The 20,695-nt window shown below is 49.0% G+C and overlaps 2 protein-coding genes across 2 annotated transcripts in view; one reads left to right on the top strand and one right to left on the bottom strand.

Moving 5' to 3' along the window:
• The window catches only part of SH3RF3 (SH3 domain containing ring finger 3), a 371,656-nt gene that overhangs the window by 144,400 nt on the left and 206,561 nt on the right, over positions 1-20,695 (bottom strand). Inside the window, exon 2 of the mRNA XM_024242724.3 lies at positions 12,515-12,790. Coding sequence (XP_024098492.1) covers positions 12,515-12,790 — 276 coding nt within the window. The remainder of the gene's footprint in view (positions 1-12,514; positions 12,791-20,695) is intronic.
• LOC100434345 (uncharacterized) lies at positions 15,549-16,242 on the top strand. Its single transcript, XM_009236932.3, is given in 2 exon segments — positions 15,549-15,816; positions 15,819-16,242. Coding segments are annotated over 2 exon segments (687 nt in total). The 3' UTR covers positions 16,238-16,242.

Below are 20,695 nucleotides of genomic sequence, written 5' to 3'. Positions count from 1 at the left end.
TGGACCATGTGTGGTTTTTTGGCATCAGCCTCACTTCTGACTCTGGATTTATATGCTAGCAATAGGCAATCATTTTCTTACAATTATTCACACATAAGTATTTTGCAGTAAAAAATATGACATATTATTAATACAGTGAAGAAAGTTCCATGTTCAGAGTAACTAAGTGGCACAGTAGCCTCTCCAGAATACCTGTAATCAGCTGTTAAACAACAGCAACAACAAACAATGGCAGGATTTCAGTCTCTACCTATGATGCTGTGCTTTGATTAAAAGGTAAGTGTATACTTTTTTTTTGGTGCAAGGAAACATCAGAAGTGGTTAAGGGACCAGTAAGTGGGTCTTCTGTGGATGAGGAGACATTCTGCTGGATGGCTTTTAAAATATTTTTTTCCAGAGTCATCTGCCTCATCAACAATGGTCATAGAAATCTCTCTTTTCAGGTAGAGAACCTGCATTGGCATGTGCAGCCTACACATGTGCCATTTTATGATCCTTTATGGTTGTGCTTGTATGGGGGAATCTGGGCATGTGTGGAAAATAAATATCACAGCTGAAGGGGCCTGGGAGGGTCTTTTTTCCCTTGAGGATGCTGAAGAAACTGTGTGTTGTGTGCCTTCATTTTGATTACAACCCATTACATAAGGTCAGGTGTGGAATATTCCACTTGCAGCATCATGTTGGTGCTCAAAAAATTTTGGATTTTGGAGCATTCTGGATTTCAAGTTTCCAGATTAGTGATGCTCAACCTGTGCCAGGAATGGACAAATGAAATTTAAAAGTTAAAACACGATACAATTTACATTAGGTATAAATGTAAATGGTATCATGAAATACTTAGGTACAAATGAAATACTTAAGTATAAATGTAACAAAATATGTGCAAGATGTATATAGGGAAAATTAAAAATCTCAGATGAAAGAAATCAAAGGAGAACTAAACAAATAGATATTTCATGTTCATGAATAGGAAGACTTAATATTGTCAAGATGTCAGTTCTTTTCAGCTTGTATAGATTTAACACAATCTCAATCAAAATATCGGCAAGTTCTTTTGTGAATATTGACCAACTGATTCTGAAGTTTATATGGAGAGGCAAGAGACCTAGAATAGCCAACAAATATTGAAGGAGAAGAACAAGGGCCAACACTACATGACTTCAAGACTGAAAATAAAGTTACAGTAACGAAGACAGTCTGTTATTGGCAATGCAACAGACAACTAGATCAATGGAATGGAAGAGAGCACCCAGAAATAGACCCACATAAATACAGTCAGCTGATCTTTGACAAAGGAACAAAGACAAAACAATGGAGAAAAGATAGTTTTTAAAAAAAACAGTGGTAGGAAAACTAGACATCCACGTGCAAAAAATCTAGAAATAATCATTCCACCCCTCACAAAAATGAACTCAAAATAGACCACAGACCTAAACGTAAAATATAAAACTACAAAACTCCTAGAAGACAATGTAGGAGAAAATCTAGATAATCTTGGGTTTGGCAATGACTTTTTGGATATACCACCAAAAGCATGATCCACAAAAGAAAGAATTGATAAGTTATACTTCATTAAAATTAGTAATTTGTACTCTGCAAAAGATACTGTCAAGATAATGAGAAGACAGGCTACAGACTGGGAGAAAATATTATCAAAAGACAACTATGATAAAGGATTATTATGCAAAATACACAAAAAACTCTTAAAACTCAACAACAAGAGAACAGTCTGATTGAATGGTGAGTCAAAGACCTTCGCCAAAGAAGACACTTCACCAAAGAAGATATACAGGTAGTAAACAGGAATACGAAAAGATGCTGCACATCATATGTGATCAGGGAAATGCAAATTAAAACAACAATGAGATATCACTATACACTGATTCTAATCTGATTAGAATCAGTGTGTAGTGTAGTATGTAGTGTGTTGATGAGGATGTGGAGCAACAGGAACGCTCTTCACGGCTGGCAGAAATGCAAAATGGCCCAGCAACTTTGGAACACAGTTTGGAAATTTCTTACACAACTAGGCATGCTTTTACCATGCAAACTAGTAATCACACTCCTTAGCATTTATCGAAAGGAGCTGAAAGCTTATCTCCACACAAAAACTTGCATATGGATGTTTAGAGTGGCTTTATTCCTAATTACCCAAATATGGAAGTAACCAAGATGTCATTTAGCAGGTGAATGGATAAACAAACTGTGGTACATCCAGATAATGGCATGTTACTCAATGATAAAAAAGGAAATGAGCTATTAAGCTATGAAAAGACATGGAAGGACCTTAAATGCAAATTGCTAAGTGAAGGCAACCATTACGAAAAGGCTACATATTGTAAGATTTCAACCGTATGACGTTCTGGGAAAGGAAAAACTATGAAGACAGTACAAAGGTCAGCGGTTGCCAGGGGTGGTGGAGGAGGGAGGGATGGATAGGCAGGTCAGAGGATTTTCAGGGCAGTGAACCTACTTTGTATGGGCCTATAACGGCAGATACGTGACATTGTGCATTTGTCCAAATCAGTAGACTCTGCACCAAGAGTGACTATAGGCTTAGAGTAATAACAATATGTCAATATAGGCTCATTGATCGTAACAAATGCACTACCCCTGGTGAGTGATGTTGACAATGGGGGAGGCTGTGCATGTGGGGGCAGAGGTTTACGGGAAATCTCTGTATCTTTGCTCAATTTTGCTGTGAACTTAAAACTGCTCTAAAAATATAACGCCTATTTTTTAAAAACCTAAAATAGCACCATAGAGCAATGAAAATGAGCAAACTACAGTGCCCTACAACAACATGGGTATAGCTCACAAATATAAAACTGAGAGAAAACAAAGTTGGACACAAAAATAAATCCTGCATGATTCCTTGATCTGAAGTCCAAGAGCAAACACAACTCATCTGTAGTGTTAGTAGACATGCGGGGAGGGCGGGCTGGTAACCATCAGAGGCACAGGAGCCCCAGTATCCATCATTTCATCACTAGGTAAGAATATATTCTGTTGGCCGGGCGCGGTGGCTCACACCTGTAATCCCAGCACTTCGGGAGGCCGAGGCGTGGATCATGAGGTCAGGAGATCGAGACCATCCTGGCTAACACAGTGAAACCCCGTCTCTACTAAAAATACACAAAGTTCTCCGGGCATGGTGGTGGGTGCCTGTAGTCCCAGCTACTCGGGAGGCTGAGGCAGGAGAACGGCATGAGCTCAGGAGGCGGAGCTTGCAGCGAGCCGAGATCGTGCCACTGCACTCCAGCCTGGGCGACAGAGCAAGACTCCGTCTCAAAAAACAAAAAACAAGAACATATTCTGTTTGTGATAATCATCAACCTGCATAATTATGATTAGTGAACTTTCTGATATGTTATGTATAAGTATTAAATATATATTATATATAACATAATAAAAAAATTTTTTTAAAAAGGTAACAGTCTATCCAGTATAGACAAGGAGCAGCATGCCTTGAATGTTGCATTCAGTGCTAGCATGTCTCTACAGGACATCTGTGCTGCAGAAGTGGACCACCACGCAACAGTCCAGAACCGAGTCATGGCAAGCCAGGGAAGGAGGTGGGATGGTTCAGCCTGGGAAGTGAGAGCGCTGTGGGGGCCGTAATCATGTCTTTAAGCTTTGACATCATTACCATGCTGAAGAACCAGGCTTATTTTCAGTCACCCAGGAGGGTGGGATTTGCACCAAGGACCCCATGTTACTGCGATGTGGGCAGGCTCCCTGTGAGGCAGGGCTGTCCAAAGATGGGTGTACTTCACAGGCCAGGAGTTGGCCATCACTACTAGTGTTCAGCAGGGTCAGGTTGCTCCTCATCACACCACCAATATATTCGAGCATCTCCTAAGTGCCAAGCCCCGGGATGGGCCTTCGGCTGAGGAGGAAACTATCCCCTCCCAAGGAGAAGGAGGGGGCCGCGATAAAGAGAAGGTCAGCATCTGGTATTGTGAAATCACATGAAAACCCCACCAGGCTGCCATATGTGGCGTCTAAAACCCAAGCACGTCGAGTGTTGTGCTACTGTGAGATTAGTGAATGAGCAGTGGACCCTGCCATGGCTCCATCTGGCTAGAGAGGCAAGTCCAACATAGACGTAGCTGCAGTGTGGTGGCACCTGGCAGCAGGTGTCTGTTCTGGCTCAAATATCAATGGGGGAAATTCTGGTTTCTGTGGCTGTCTGGGACCTCAGGAGGGCGGTGGGATCCAGAATGCTCCTATTTAGTTGGCACTCACTTTGGTGTAGAGGCTGGGCTGGGAAAATACCGGGGTGCAGGGAGTCAGCCACTCCCTGTACCTAAAAATCCATAATTAACTCTAAGAATATCAAAGAAGGTTTCCCCAGCTCTGCCTCTAACACAAACTCCCACAATAATTACAACCCCCAAAGAGGAATGTTTGAGTGCTAGGCAATGAAAACACTCATTGTAGCAAGTTAGGGCTACCAGCATAAATCTGGTGTGTTCTGGAAACAATAATGATTCTCCACCCCCAATGCAGGACCAGGGAAACAATGGCAACTCTTCATGGCTAGATCACAACAGGTCTCTGATTTGTCCTCATGTTACAAAAACCTGGAGCCACTGCTTTCAGAAGGACAAGGAAGGAGGAAATATCTGCTTCACAGACTCATTAGTATACGGAGAAATACCCCTCCTCAAAACACCAAATGGGCTTTGAATATGAAGATGGCAAGACTGATCCACATGGGCTGGACCTGAGTGTTAAATTGCTGCTTCGCAGAGGAGGGCATCCCCAGGCTCTCCACTCACTGTCTCTCAACAGATGCACACTCAATACTGGAGGCTCCCAATGGCCAAAGAGGAAAGCCATGCTGAAGGGAGCATACAGGGACAACACCTGTGCCCTTGGCCCTGATAGTGCTGTGGTCTATGTCACAGGTCAGGAACGTTTTCTAGAAAGAGCCAGAGACTATTTCAGGAGTTGTAGGTCAATTACTCAACCCTCCATTTTAGCATGACAGCAGTTATAGACAACACACACATGAATTATGGCTGTGTACCAATAAAACTTTATTTACAAAAACAGTTGGCAGGCAGGATTTGGTCAGAGAGTCCTAGTCCACCAATCCCTGCTTGATGTAAATGAGTGAACTAAACCAAACCAGAAACCACAGGCATCACCAAGAGTCAGATGAGGCAGACAAGTTTCTGGGCCAATATGCCAGCATTCAAGAATTTTATGAATGAAACTTGTTTCCATGACATCATTTCTCTTTCAGATACAAAACTCAATTTCATTTACAGGTTTCATGTCAAGTGCTCATTACTCACTGTGGGCCTGTAGACTCCCATATGCTGTTTTCCCTATTCCCTGGTATTTCCAAGTTTTGAAAATACACCAAATGCCGTTACCATATGGCAGTGGCTCTCCTTTGTATTCAGGTGGTCTCGGGGTGGTCCTAAATGATTGTAAGTCTGAGCTATGAACATAAAGTGGTTATTAAAAAACTATATCGACTTTCTTCCTAAGGCTTGGTAAATACTGCATTCACAAAGGATTCAGGTGACATGGTAGGACCTGCCATCTACAAGGGGTCTTTAAAGTGCATTTTAAACTCATTTACTAGCTCTTCCAAAGTCTATGTTTTCACTTCCACCTGGGGAGAAGGAAAGCCACAGACACAGATGCGCCTTTGTGAAGAACAGAGGCTGCAGGGCAGGGTGCTGACGCTTGCCTTCCCTGTCCCTTTAGGATGCCACTGGAGGTGGCTGGCGGAGCACACTGCCCTTTGACACCACTTTAAAGGCACATCTTGGCAAATATCGCAGCTCACATATCAGGCATTTGGGAGCTCAGCATGAAATGCCACGATCACTGAAAACCTTGGAGAGTTCCCTCAGCAGCTCTGGATAAACCCACATCCAGCACCTAAGATTTTTCCCTCTCCTAAGTAAACTGTGTGGAAGAATCACATGTAAAATGCCAGAAGCAGTCCCTGCCTGGCCATGAGTGGCCCACAGCCCTGCTCTCCTGGAGGCCACATGAACACCGCGCCACTTTTCCTGCTCACGTGCAGTCGAGTGGTTTCCTAGAAGCACTAACAAGCTGGAACCCAGAGAAGGCCCCTGACCCTGCCGGGCCCCCCTCAGCCTCTGGGCCTGCAGGGTAATGGGCTGCCTGCTCCACTGCAGTGACCCAGCCTGACACAGGCAGTGTCCATTGGCAGCACACAGGTCAGCCACACACACAGGGCCCAACCCACTCTGCGTCGCAGGGAGAAGGGAAAATTAAAAAGGGAATAGTTCAGAAACTCCCTCAGCCTTTTGGTGCAGAAATAACCCAAAACTGTGCCTCTGACAGCCGACTGCCATCTATGGTGGGGGACTTATGGAACTGTTAGCCACCATCAGCTCCCCCGCCTAGCAGGCTGGCCCTGCATCTTTGTCCTGCTGTCACTGAGACTTCGGGGGGCTCTGACTTTCCAGAGCATCTAGGGGCTTCCTCTGGCGTTCCCATCGTGTTCACGTATCTGAACTCCAGAGGGAGGCAGGGGCCCCTCAGGGGGTCTCAGGGCTCAGGGGAACCTGCGGCCACAGGTGGAAGAGGAGACATCAGAGGTCACACCCTCTCACTGCCGACAGCCCCCACTGCACACGGACACATGCATGCACACACGGGCAGGGGAGACTCTCTCATCTTGTCTCCACGTCTTTGGATTCTGAGTACCTAAGGGCAGTGCACTCCTCAGTATCCCTGGCATTGCGCACACAGTCTAGGGTTGACAAACGTCTGAAGAGTAAAGGAATGGACCAAGGAGGCTGGGTGAGGAGACAGAGGCACTCTCACCAGCAGGCCTGCCGGCCCTGGCCAGGTGACACAGGGCACCCCACTCCACGTGTTAGGGCTTCCCTCCACGTCCCTCCAGGTGCCCCTTGCCGCCCTATGTTGGGGCCAGGCAGTGGAAGGGTCTCAACCCACCCTCAGGCAAGTGGTGTCACGTGACTATGAACACCTACCTCTCAGGAGAAGGGGTGTGGACAGGGAATCTTGGTGTGGGGTGCTCCCTCCCACAGCGGGAGAGGGCAGCCCCTACCTCCAGCAGAGATTTGCTGAGGACGAGGGTCGAGCTATAAATGAGTGGGGGCACCCAGGCTAGGGGAGGCAGCCATGCAGGCCCAGGGAGGCAGTGGGCTCGGCTGCAGGGAGAACCCACTAGGAGGCTGGTGCAGCTGGGCAGGCAATGAGCCGGGGGCCAGAAGTGGATCAGGTCCTTGAGAGAACAAGGACTGGGTGAGGTGGGGCCTTGTGGGTAGCACCAACTTTGCCATGACTCTGGGACAGGTGGGAAGCCACTGAGGACTCTGAGCAGAGGTTCCATGTGGCACAGATTTGAGAGGTGGGTCTGGCACCCAGTGGAGAGCAGGTGGGGCAGCTGCAGTGGCCAGGGCCAGGACCAGGACCATTCCCAGGAGCCAGGCGTGCCCATGGAGAGGAGCTCACATTCTGTGTAGGTTCTGAAAATTTCTGGCAAAGCTTCAGATACAGCCCAAGCTTTGCCTGCAAATCAAAAGTGTTATCTGTGCAGTTTATCCAAACTCCCTTTGCTGTCAGAAGGGGCTGGGTGAGGGTGGTCTGTAGTGGCTGCGAGGGTGCTCTGCTCCCCTCTGCCCCGTGCCCCGCGAGTTGAGCCTCCTTCGTGGGAGGCATCATTGTGCACAGAGGTGGCTGCAGGTGCACTGAGCCAGGGAGGAGAAATCCATGAAGCAAGGAACCAAAAAGGAGAACTGGTTCCCTGAGTTTCTCGGATAACTTCAGGGTAAAGTAGCCCAAGAGGGGTGTCCAGGAAGGGAGAGAATGACATGGAGCCCCCAGCTCTGCACAAGCTTATATCATGATACGAAAAGAGGTAAAGCTAAAGTTTCCTCGTCTTAGCCCCCAAAGCAATCCCAATTTTCAGCCAGGAAGAAGCAGAGATGACACTGCAAATTTGGAAGCTTGCCCATCGCCTGGCTCTGCTGGTGAGGGGACCGTGGCCTCGACACAAGGGGCTCAGCCCCGCTACCCCTAGGCAATCCCCTCTGAGATTTAGCCACCAGGAAAGTAAAAGCAGAGCAGACCAGTCCTGCAAGTTCTCATTCTCCATGCAGTCTGTCTTTAGGAGGGAGGCTTACTTTCCTGCAAGTATTCTGGGCTAACATAAAAAGTGATATGTACCATCTGACGGAAGTGCAACTTTTCCTGAGACAGGAAGAAAGGAGAGGGCAGACAGCAAATATTTATTGGAATGCCTATTTTGAGCTTGGGTTTTAAAATGGCTTCGCTCATGTAATCCTAATATCAACTCCATTTAAAGTTAAAAAAAGCAACTCAAACACTAAGTAAATATTCGAGTCACCATGCATTATTAAAGAAAAGTGCCATGATTTGAATCTGTGTCTACCTCATGCTAGAGCCTGAACTCTAACTATACTTGATTTTTAGCCATCTATGTCTGTCCCTAGGATCAGAAGAGCAGAGTTTGGAATTAATGCTAGGTTAATTCACAAAGGTAAGACTTCCCATACTTTTGAGAAATGATTAAACGTTCAGCAGCATAAGAAGGTCACATGGAAGAGTCTTAAGGTCTGACTAGATCAGGACAAATTGAGGGTGAGATGAGGGTTAGGACAGCGCAGTGGCTGCAGCCACCAAGCCCTGTGGCTCCGTCACATGGCACACCTGGTGGGGATTAGGGCTGACATGGCAAGCCTGGGGGCCCCGCTGCAGTCATGTGCAAAAGTGATTCCATGATCAGCCGGCACTCTCTGATAAAACCCCGTGGCCTCTGAGGATTCCTGAGCACCCCAGCTGGAACTCATGAAAAGCAGCATGGGCCCTGCATAGCAAACGCAGTTGCCTGGCAAGGCGACCACAATGTTCTCATTAACTGAAAGTTACAGAGAAGAGGTTCAATAAACCCTTGCCGAATCTTGCAGGTGAGCTGAGTAAGACAATATAGAGTTAGCCGCTCAAACAATGGAGTAGTTCACATTCTTCTCCTGCGCTCCCAGCCCTAGGCTCCGCAATTTATTTTATATCACGTGGTCCTCAGCACCCCCACAGAGTGCACACTGGCATCCTGAGACCGGGAAGGCGAGGTGCTCCTGGCCCAGCAAGGTTATGTGTCACCCTAAGTCACACAGCTGGCATGGGGCCCTCGCTGCAAGGCCCTGCCAAGGCCAGCCCCTCCTGGGTGACTGGCCCAGCACGTGTGGAGGCTCCTCAGAAACCAGCTGGCAGAGCTGGGCCCACAGCTCTTCCTGCCTGTCGTCTTTTTATTTGCACATGCCCAGCTTTCTGGAGTGGGACTACTAAGAAGTAATAAAATATCATTTCTTAAAGCTGCTTTACAAAAACTGATTATTCATTCTCTTCTGAAATAAAGCAAAAACTAGATTTTAGAAGGAATTTAATTAATGCCATTTTAACAGGACTATTCAAAAGCAAACACCAAAGGTAAAAATCTTGCTTTGATCCACCTACTTTAAACTCCATCAGTCTGCCACAGTGATGCTGTATAAAGGCAGGTTATACCATCATAGCTTTCAGAGACCCTTCTTTCCTCTCTGACTCAGGAACGGAACATATCCAAAGAATAAAAACATTCCCCACAGGGGAGACCGAGCTGGCATGAACCAGCACCTACGCTGCAGCACAGGAACCATTTGGTTCCTGGAGGTCTGATTCACATGGAGGTTGTCAGAGCCAGTGTGTGCGTCTCAGCTGCATGCCAGGCATGGGGGAAGTGAGGCGGGTCGGACCCACCGTGGGGGAAAACAGGAACTGAGCAGAGAGTCACGTGGAGTTGCCCATGTCTCTTGGAGCCTTTATTTGCGGACATTGAGGAGTGAGAGATGCAACAGGACAGGTAGCAGGGGTGGCCATTCCCTGCCCGACCTCACCCCGTGGGTGTCAGAGGGTCAAAGTGGGCACAGGAGCATGGCAGGAAGGTCGTATCACAGCACAAGTCCCTCTGGGGATCACACCCAGAGGCGTCTAATACTCCACATTAACACAGGATTCAAGTAAATAAAGAAAGTCCTTGAACAAAGAATCTGTGATATGATACTTCCCCCTTGTCTCCTGTGGGAGCCGTCACAGATCCTGTAACAGGAGATGCTGGGCCTCCCGTGGCTGGCGCCTCTGACCTCAATTCAACAAGAGGTCACCTTCCACCTTGATGGTGACATTGCCCACTTGGGAACAGACTGACCCCTGCTCAGCTACCCCCACCCCACATGCCAACCACAGAATGAGTCTAAGCCCGACGGCTCTAATTTCACTGTTTCTTGCGAAATATGGAACATGGAATTCCATCACTGACTACTCGGGAGCCCGCACTAAATGCCCGGCCTGCCCCTGGTGATCCGATGCAGCTCGTGAGCTTCTGGCCTGTCTTCTGCACATTCTCCACTGGCCTGTCTCCCGCACCTGACTCTGGGCTCCAGAAGGGCAGCAGGTCTAGTACCCGACACAGAGTCAGGGCCTGGTATGTTTCTGTGGAATAAATGGGCAGGTGCCCTTTGTCCTCTTGTCCAGTGGGCTCTAGCCTTCAGCCTGAGGTTGCACATCCTGGGCAGAGGCCCATGGAATGCAGCAGGTTATATGGTGATGACAGGAAAGGCAGGCAGTCGCTTCTGCCCAGAGAAGCTGGGCCTACCCAGAGGCTCCAGGGCCCTGCGACAGCCCATTCACAGTAGGTTCTCCCAAGTGGAGAGCCTCCTCCTGTGAGGCCCCTGGAGGAGGGCCTGGGCTCTGCAGCCTGGAGCCCGCCAAGCCTGGAGGAGCCTGGAGCCATTACGGGGTCTGTCTCCTTAGCAAGGCCCTGACCGGACCCTGAGAGTTCAGAGGTCCCTGCTCTTGGTCACAAGTGACCACCTGGGGCACCAGTGGCCCCAGGTCTTCTCTTAGGGGGAAGAGTCCACTGGGCAGAGAAGCAAGGTGGGTTTCTATGTGCCTAAAAATAGCCCCAGGAAGCTGCTGCTCTCGCCCTCCGACTGAGCGGGAAGGGAGGGAGGCACCAGTGCAGTTTCCTGGGAAGCTGTGCAGCCAGATGACAATCGGAATTAGCATCAGAACACCTTGATAAAAGGAAGGGAGGAGGAGTTGAATCCCTGAATGAAAAATAGATTATTCACTGTCAGGCTGAACAATAGAACAAGACATAAATAGCAGCCGTGCACAGGACATGCCAATTTTGCTCAAAAACAGTGTGCATGGTTCTCCTACCACCCTCCAGAGAGTGCCACCGTTGAGCTCTGCACTCAGCAGATGGGGGAGAGAGCAATGGCCTCTCAGAGGTAGGAAGGACATCGGCTTTAGAAGCAGAGATTTTAGTTAGAATTCTAGTTCTGTTATTTACAACTCTGTGTGTGTGTGTGTGTGTGTGTGTGTGTGTGAGAGAGAGAGAGAGAGACAGAGAGAGAAAGAGAGAGAGAGAGAAACACTGACACAGAGAGACACAGGCAAGACAGAACGAGTGAGGAGAGAGAAAACGACGACTTCTGGGCATCTAAAATACCGTGAGGCCGACAAAAGGGAAGAATTCCCTGTGTAGGAAGGTGGGAAGAATGCTGAGTGTTGACATCAGAGATCTGCATTAGGATTCTGGCTCTGTCATTTACATCTGGGGGGCAGTGGGGAGCAGGTGCAGGAGTGGCAGGGGATGGAGGAGACACAAGAGACAGGAGATAAAGATGGAAAGGAGGAAGGGGAAGCAGGAGGGAGAGAGGACCCAGCAAGCAGCCTGGATAAGTTACAAAGCCTCTCAGAGCTTTGGTTTGCACATGGAGAAAACAAGGTTCCAACTATTTCCCCTGGAACCTGGACAGCTGTAAAGACCAAGTGTGAGCTTACTGGCCGAGCACTTGGTGCAGATGATTATTCAACAGCAACTGCCAGGAAGCCAGAACCAGTCTCTTCTGCACCTCACCCAACCCTCCTACTCAATTTCACCTGTCAGTGCTATTTTGTTTGCTCCCAAATGTTTGCTTCACAGGGCTTCCGTGGCCCTGCCTCAGGTGCCCTAGAGGACAGGGCTGTGATGCATAGATGTGAGGCCCCAGCTATCATCTCCCTGTGAGCTGACCAGGGTCTTTGTAGCAGTTTCCCCTGATGAGCCCCTCTCACAGGACCCCAGGAGTCCTGGAAAGGCGTCATTCTGCTGCACCTGGGTCAGTGCTTAGAACCATGACTCAGGTTAACTGAGGGTTCTGCTCCTGGTGCTGATGGAGGCTTATATTATCTCAAGCTCCCATGTAGCTCTGGGCTGGAGCTGTGTGTCAAGCTGGTGCCCTCCATAGCATTCAACCAAAAAAACCACCACCCCATTCATGGAGGCACAGGGACGGAGGCTGGGTCATTTGCCCAGGGCTCCGGGAGAAGCCAGGATTCAGACTCTGACGAAAGACTGTCTGGCTACAGGCCTGTGGCTGGGAAGAGCCCTGGGTGGCACAGAGGCTGCAAGGGCTGGCAGGGCCCACCCCGGGGCTCACCTTACCTTGGTGAAGGTCAAACAGTCCTTGTCTTGGTCTTTGTCCTTCATCTCGAAATCATAAAGTGCTTTTCCCTGGGGCGGGGCGTGTGGCAAGGGCTGGATGCACTGGATATAGCTGGCTGGGAGGAAGCCCTGTGTGCCGTGCAGCTCGCCGTGGTACCACTGTTCATCCACCTTGCGCCGCAGGACGATGATATCACCCTTGTTGAACTTGAGGTCGCCAGGTTCCTTCCCCTCATAGCTGTAGAGGGCCTTGCCATAGGGAAGCAGGCAGGGATTCTGCAAGCAACAGACAGCATGTGGTCACCGGGCATGCCCCTTCCCAATGCCCACAGTGGATCTGCCGGGGCAGGCTGGGGCTTCCCAGGGGCTTTCTGTGTCCTGGAGGTGCATACAGAGTACTCCGCAAGTGGAAAATATTTTAAAGAAACAGCCTGTCATAGGAACACGCACATTCTGAGGCCCCACTGAGATAAGAGGGTCCCCATCCTAGCCATTCCTCCTAAAAAGGACACTATCTGGGGCCTTCCACACAGACAAACTCTTTCTGTGCAAAAAGGACTCTGAAGTAGGTGCTGGCTTATCTTCATTTACAGATGGGGACACTGAGGCACAGAGAGGGAAGGTGACTTTCCTAAGGCCCACACCTAGGAGCAGTAGGTAGAATCTGAACCCAGGGGGTCTGGGCTCGGAATTTCTTACCCAATACTCTGTGCTGAATCATTTTCCACTGGTTCCTATTTCTCAGGGATTTTAGTCTAAGAAGCTGCCAGATTTCTAGCAAGTATCCAACAATTTTTTCTTTACTTCATCTACTGAATAGTCACAGCAACTCAGAGCATGCTCCAGGGGTTGAAGCTGAGCAGCAGGCATGCATGGCATCCGTCGTGCTGAGCGTTCCACTCAGCGGACTCATGGCCAGCGGCACACACATGAGGACGATGACAAACAGCCTGTGTGGAGCACAGGGGCCATGCCCAGGCGCAGGGGTTCTAACAAGCAGTCCCCGGCCATCACAGACCCCCCAACCATGACACACAGCTTTCTGCTGCATGTACTTGTAGCAGTCTGTTCCAGAAGTACAATTGTTCAAGGGCATAAGACTGTATCCTCCTAACATTAGTGATGTTCTTGTATCCATCGGAGGTTAACCAACCCGTCTGCACCTGTTCTGCCAACCTTGGTCTCAAACCATGACTAGGTCTGAAATCCAAACAAGATTCTAAGCTGCTTCTGCTTGTCAGCAATAAGGAGCCTGTCAAAGAATCCCGAAACTGATGTGATGTCTTCGTCCACTTCCTGGGCTTCTCTAACTGGCCCTGTCTCATCATGTCCATCTGGCCACATGGGCCTCTCTCCTTTTCCTTTATGGGTGGCCAATACCTGCTCAACTGTGGGAGCTTTGCCAGAGGTCAATCCTGTGCTAGAGGAAAACCAAAGGAAAGCCTTGCATTGTTCGGGTGTCAATACCCAACGATTTTCCTACCAGAAGCCGCATTTTCTCACCAGGGCTGCCTATGCCAAGGAGTTCTTCAGTATTCGAATCAATCAATAGAAGCACAAAAGCCTGAAGCAGTAGTACATCGAAAAACTCTTTGTAGAGGACTTAATAGCATGTTGGCAACTCAATCATTCTACATTTATGTTTCAGCAACGTCAAACGACAGCAGTTAAGAGAGAGCCTGCTGGCAAATTGACAAACAGCCACCACTAACCAATTAAACAGTAACACCAGAGGATTTTTCATTGCAGAACTCGAAGAGAAAAAAAAATCCGTTTGCTTCCAATAATACTCATTCTGGATAGCTTTGTAGTGCGAGCACAATAGTGTGTAACGAGCCCCAATTTTAGAGAGCGGAGGCAAGGGGTAATTTGCAAGACAAGCACTGTGATCAGAAAAAATTGGAAGGGGCAGTTGGCTGCTGGCCATCAGAATAATTCCACTGCCACACAGGGGACACTCAGCCGCCAGCCGGGGAATCTTAATTCGGGACAATTTGGTCTGAAGATATTTTTTGGCTATCACAACCGGAAGGTGGGTGCTACCAACATGTAACAAGTAAAGGCCAGGGACATTGCCAAACACCCTGCAATGCCCAGGACAGCCTCTGCCACAAAGAATGACCCAGCCCAGAGCATCAGCAGGTTAAGAAACCCTGGCCCAGCCTGTTTGGTTAAATTTACAAAAAAGACAGAGTAAGGTTCCTTGTTCTAATAGAACTTAGTCTACAAATACTTTAAAAGTTAAACATAACATTTATTTTCATGATGGGAGTATTTTCACTATTGGCTACATGGAGACACTTAGATATCCATCAAGGTAAGCAGTTTTAAAGGGATGGTAAAAAAAGAACATGCTGTGAAGTTGAAAAACCAGCCTCAACAAGATGCACACAAAAAACCTTTATTTGTCAGGGAATGACTCAATTTCCTTTCATTCCCAAATCACAAGGGTGAGGCTTAAAAGCCGTGTTATAGGAGCTACAGACTCGGTGGCTGTTTGGTGACTTCTGCTACCATTGGTAACAACAGTGGGCAGCAAGGGTCAGCTTTGCACCTGCCTACACACTGCACTCCCTTCTGTGGCCGGCTCACGCTATCTGAGCACACACATCTCCCTGCAATGCCCCTGTGAGAAGGGGACACTGTGTTTCCTTTCTGGCCTCCTCACCATCAGCCTTCTCTAGACTGCTTGACATAAAGGCCACCTGAAGACACCACTCACACCCATATTGTGTAACTGCGGCCCCAACTTAGGTAGTGTGGCAGGGAAAGCTGGGGTATAGGGCCAGAGAGACTGAGGCATCTTCCATCAGGCAGCCTGGGGCTGTAGGCCACCACCCAGGACAGAGACACTGCGAGGCACACACTCCTGAGTCACGGGGATTCTGTCTTTCACGAATTCTCCAGAGGGACCATGGCCTCACTGGCATCAGCACTGTGGCCTGCAGGCCTCCCTGACGCCCCCCTTCGCTGACGCAGACCCCAGCTAAACCTGCCTCTGTGCCAGTGGTTCTCAAATCAACCTGTGCCTGTGATGTCCCTTCTGATCAGGGGACTTGATGTGAACCCAAATGCCTGCTTGACGGCTCTGCTGGACATCCGCAAGCTCCTAGAGGCCGTCTGTCCCTCCAGCCCTACCTCCTCTGGCCATGGAATCCCCACTCAGCTGCTCGGCAAGGACCTTCAGTCATCCCTGTGCCCACCCTTTCCCTTGGCCTGGGCACTCCTCCTACCAACTCCACTTCTGAGCTCTCACCCAGAGGGCCGTGCACCCTCCCACTCCCACTGCCTTGCCTGTCATCTCTCCTGCACCCAGTGCAAACCTCCTCCAGTGGTCTCCTGGCCCATCAGCCTGTCATGGGCTGGATGCCCAAATGCAGGGCCAACCTCACGCACCTGCTGCTTATGAGCTTCAGTGGCTGCCTGATGACCTCAGGGGATCCAGGCTCCTCGGCACGGCAGCCGAGGTCCCCTACGCTGGCCTCAGCACACCTGCCCAGCCACGGCAGACAGCATCCTCAGTCACGAGAAGTCTGTGCTTCTGGAACCTGGAACATGCAGGGCTTTGCAGACAGAGCTCCATGCTACTTCCTCTGCCCTTCTCACTCCCTCCAAAATCCACACTGCTCCCCTGTCACCACCTGTGCCCTCCTAATTCCATTAGCACCTATCAGCCACTCACCAGCCATCCTAACTCCATCAGCCACCTTCCTAATTCCTTAGCTTCTATGCCACTAAGGCCCCCAGGAAGAGACTATGCTGTTCACTCTGATGACCCCAGGACCCAGGAGTGTTCTCCCTGCATAGCAGGTCCCCTCTATATGCTGTTAATTCAAAGGCACTCAGGTTAGTCCTGAGTCAGGCCTGGATGGGGATGCAGGGGGACAAAGTTAGAAAAGAAGGATCTGGGGATGGGTATGGTGGCTCACGCCTATTATCTTAGTACTTTGGGAGGCTGAGGATGGAAAATCACTTGAGGCCAGGAGTTTAAGGCTAGCCTGGGCAACACACTGAGACCCTATCTCTAAAAATAATATTTTTTTAAAATAGGCATGGTGGCAAGTACCTGTAGTCTCAACTATTGGGAGGCTGAGGCAAGAAGACTGAGTGAGCCTGGGAGTTCGAGGCTGCAGTGAGCAATGATCGTACCACTGCACTCCAGCCTAGGTGACAGAGCAAGAACCTGTGTCTAAGAAAAAAAAAAAAAGGAAACCAGGGCAGGAGCAGGGCAGAAGCAGGGGCAGACTGGCGATTGTACCCCTGGCCACCACTCCACAGGTGGTGACCCACCTGCTGGCTCCAACCCACCTGCTGGGCTCGAGTCTAGGACTGAGAGCATGCCTCTTGGAGCAAGCAAGCTGTGAGAGCATGCGGGCTCCAGGTGGGGCCTGTTTGCCTTGCTGGCTGGTGAGCCAGGAGGAGAAGTGGGGAAGGGTAGGGGACAGAGAAGGTGGGAGAGAGAAGGCAAGAGAGCCCCCTCTATCCCCATTTCAGACTGCCAGACTCAGATTGGACAGAGCAAAACCAAGAGGGGGAATGAACCTTTTTAAGATGCAGGACACATTTCTGAGGGAAAGAAAAAAAAAGAGTCAAGGAAGGTGCTGAGAGGCAGTTTATTTGGAGGAGCAGAAGCAGCCAGAAACTGGATCTCATCAGGAAATGCTCACATGAGTGACACCCTGCACCTCCAGAGTCTTTCATCTTCAAAGCCCTTTATAAGATTAACTAATTAGTGCATGGAAGGGGCCTAGGGCAGGCAGATGCTATTATGGGGGAGAAAAGACTTCTGCTGATTTCACCGCAGCAACCCGGAGGCCTCTATGTCCCGGCCTCCACACCCACCCAGGAGGGTGGGCAGCTGCTCCAGAGCCTGTTTGCTTTCTGCCCACAGACGTGTTTGCAAGAACTTCTCACACTGCAGCGTGCTCCGCTTTAGAGGAATTTCATTCAAACACTGTCACTAAGCCGCCATTATTTAGGCTCAAGACACATTAAGAAAAAGAAATAAAAGAAAAAAGGAAAACCCATCTGGGATGCCTACAGGACAATTAACATCAGCCACCCCTGCAAGGCATTAATAATAATTAAAACTTATAATGTCAATTTCATGGCTCATTACTCAGATGTGGCACACACATCTTCCTCTGGGCTTAATGTCCTACCCGTGGAGACAGCGCTCACGTGGGCACAATGGTGCCATCTCCGGCTTCTACTGGAATCAGGCATGTGGCAGCAGGCTCTAATGAATGTGCTCCTGACACCCCTGGTTGGGACTCTCAGGCAAGCCATACCCCTGAGTAAGGGCGGGTGCCAGAGCCAGCCTGCAGCGTGGGGAGGGCACGACCCCAACTGGCCTATTCCAGACCTCCCAGCAAGCTGGGGTGGAGAGCGTGGAGCACCGGCTCCCTGTGTTTAAGACCGTAAGGATGCAATCTTTCAAGGAGAGCACTTGCCACGGCTCTCACCACCTGCTTTCAATGGAGGGCCCCCTCCACGATTAGCCCATCAGGACAGATTCTCGCCTGTTTTGCTCACTGTTGGATGCCCCGCTGCTGGCCTGACACAGATCATATGCTCCATATATCTACTGAACGAATGAACACATAGACTAGCAAACCAGTCCCCTGGGACTGGGGCCTTGGCTCACAGCCTCTATCTGGCCCATTATTTTTCCCAAAATATGAGATTCACAGTCCATGTGGCCCAAGATCCTGTTGCTAACAGCAGCTGGGCCTGGAGGAATGGGGAAAATCCCAGGGATGGCTGATGAGAAGTGGGACATTCCAGCCAGAGGTTCAGCCCACGCAAAGGCCCGGAGTTATAGATGGACGCAGGGTCTGCCCACCTGCAGTCTCCAGACCTGTATAGCACAGCATGTGGCCAGCAGAAAAGTGTCAGGAAGATGAACACATTCGTCCATAGGCCCTGGAGGGTGAGACCCTAATCGTATACACACCAAGCACTGCGGGGTCTGAGAATGGGGCAGAGACAGCTAATGACCCCTGATACCCACTCTCTGCTTCTTTTGTCTGTGAGAATATTCCAAATTTCAACTGAGGTCAAGCTTCCAGCAGAAGCCTTCATTTTCCAGCCTTGCCTGCAGGCAGCCCTGGGTAGATGTCCACATTTCTGTGATTCCTGCACATTCTGGAGCATGTTTTATGATGACATGCATCAGGAAATCTGCCTTCCCACGGGCTGCATGGTAGACACGGTAGGGTGGGCCAGTTTTTCCATCAACTATTATGCTCAGAGCAAAGGGGGAAGAAACCTGGGTCTTGGAATGACCTTGCAGAACACACCCCTGTACCATGAAATAAGAAAAAGGAAACTTGATCTTATCTGAGCCATCACGTTTTGGGATCTCATTCACAGCTTAGCTTATATTCTGACTCACTCAGGAAGTCTCAGGTGTATTTACAATTTCTTTAGCTCGTAAGCGTTTTTCAAGCCAAGGCATTGACTTTCATAGCACTGTTGAGGGTTATCATTCATGTGCTGTCATCTTTGAATAGCACTTTCAACTCAAGAGACTCTCAGATTTAGAAAAGGCACGACTCTTGGCCTTACATTATTTTAAATAATGTATTTACCAGAGTGTACCCCATCTTCCGGTTTATAGATTTAATCTGCGATGAAGAAGTTTGTTACTGTATCACACTGCAACCAGAGGTTCCCAGGTTTTCGTTTTATAGATAATTACATTTCGAGTTCCTTTGTCCCTTTTTCTCATTCAAAGCTGCTTGTTGGGGCCAAACTTTTTGTTTCATCCCCTCTATTCTTCTGACAGTTTCTTCCTTTCCCATATTTGCACACTCATTCATCCAAGAATTGATGAAGAATTGATGAAATAAGACGAAGGAGGAAAACACAACTTGCCCTTCAAACACAGGGTGACAAGGCCACTACTAAGCTGTTGCGTGGGATGCAACTGTGAAGACATAAATTGTCTACAGCCAAGAGCTGCCTGTAGCAGTTTCATGTTGCAGCCAGATTGGAGAGGATTTAAAAGCAAAATTTTTTTCTTCCTTTTTTTACTTTTCCCAGACTTTGTTGTGGCCTGTTTCCCTGCTGCATCAAAGCGACGGTTAGGTCATCTGCAGTGGCCTTAGAATGCACCTTTTGACAGAGTACCTTGGGCTTAGTTTTCCCATAAACTGGAGATAATCAAGTCTGCCCTTCCATGCTTCTTAGTATGCTGAGAATAAAACTGATGGTATGAAAAGAGCTTTGTGTCTCTTAATGAAGAAGGAGCTATAAAAACAATGATCATTGACTACTTGCTGAGACAAACAGATGTTCCAGGACCCTGGGTGCCAGGGCCAGGAAAGGCAGATGCTTCTAAATGTAGAAAGTGGTCAGTGGTGATCCCTCCCCATGCACTGCAGCAAAAGTCAGATGGGAGAACTGAGGACCGCCCCTCCAGCATCTGCCCATATTTGCTGAATAAGTGAATTCAGCAAGAACCAATGCATGGTCCTTGGGTGCAGACCATCTCTCACCCTGAGGGTTGAGGTATGCGCTTCTCTGGGTTCCAGTGGTACTGGGGCTCTCATCCAGACCTTGCCCCTTCCTGTCCTGAGCACCTCCCGTGTGCCTGCTGCTCCTACCTCTACCTGCGAGACCCACAGGATCCTTACAGCAACCCTGTGAGCTTGGCCTTATATTATCTGCACCTTACAGATAGGAAATTGGGGCACAGTGAGGTCCAGTAACTTGCCCAAGGTCTGAGAGGCAGGACTGGACACAGGCGGTCTGACCTCCCAACCTGTGCACTGTCGGCTACACACATCACCCCCTCAAAGTAACACAGCCATTATTTAGCTGCTACTCCCCACCAGACGCTCCTGATAACCTGATTACTGCTCACAGGATCCCTGTGAAATAAGAATTATGGTCCTTTTATAAGTGAGAAAAATGCAGCAAGGTAGGCAAATTCGTTAGCATCACAGAGCGTGTAACCAGGCAACCAGCTTCCAACCACCTGCCTCCTCCTCACTCCCCCAAAAGGCGAGGGAAGCCTCTGTGGAGCCCTGATAATTATCTGTTTAATTATGGAAGGAAAAGGGCAGCTGTAGGTCGGTCATCCATTAAGCCAGGAGGGTCCAGATCTGTTTACATTTATCCAGTTCAGAGATGCACTGCTCACTTCCTCACCTTCTGGGAAGAGATCCCATGCTG

Source organism: Pongo abelii, chromosome 12, assembly GCF_028885655.2.
Source record: "Pongo abelii isolate AG06213 chromosome 12, NHGRI_mPonAbe1-v2.0_pri, whole genome shotgun sequence".
NCBI lineage: Eukaryota > Metazoa > Chordata > Mammalia > Primates > Hominidae > Pongo > Pongo abelii.
This window is presented reverse-complemented; position numbering and strand designations above follow the sequence as displayed.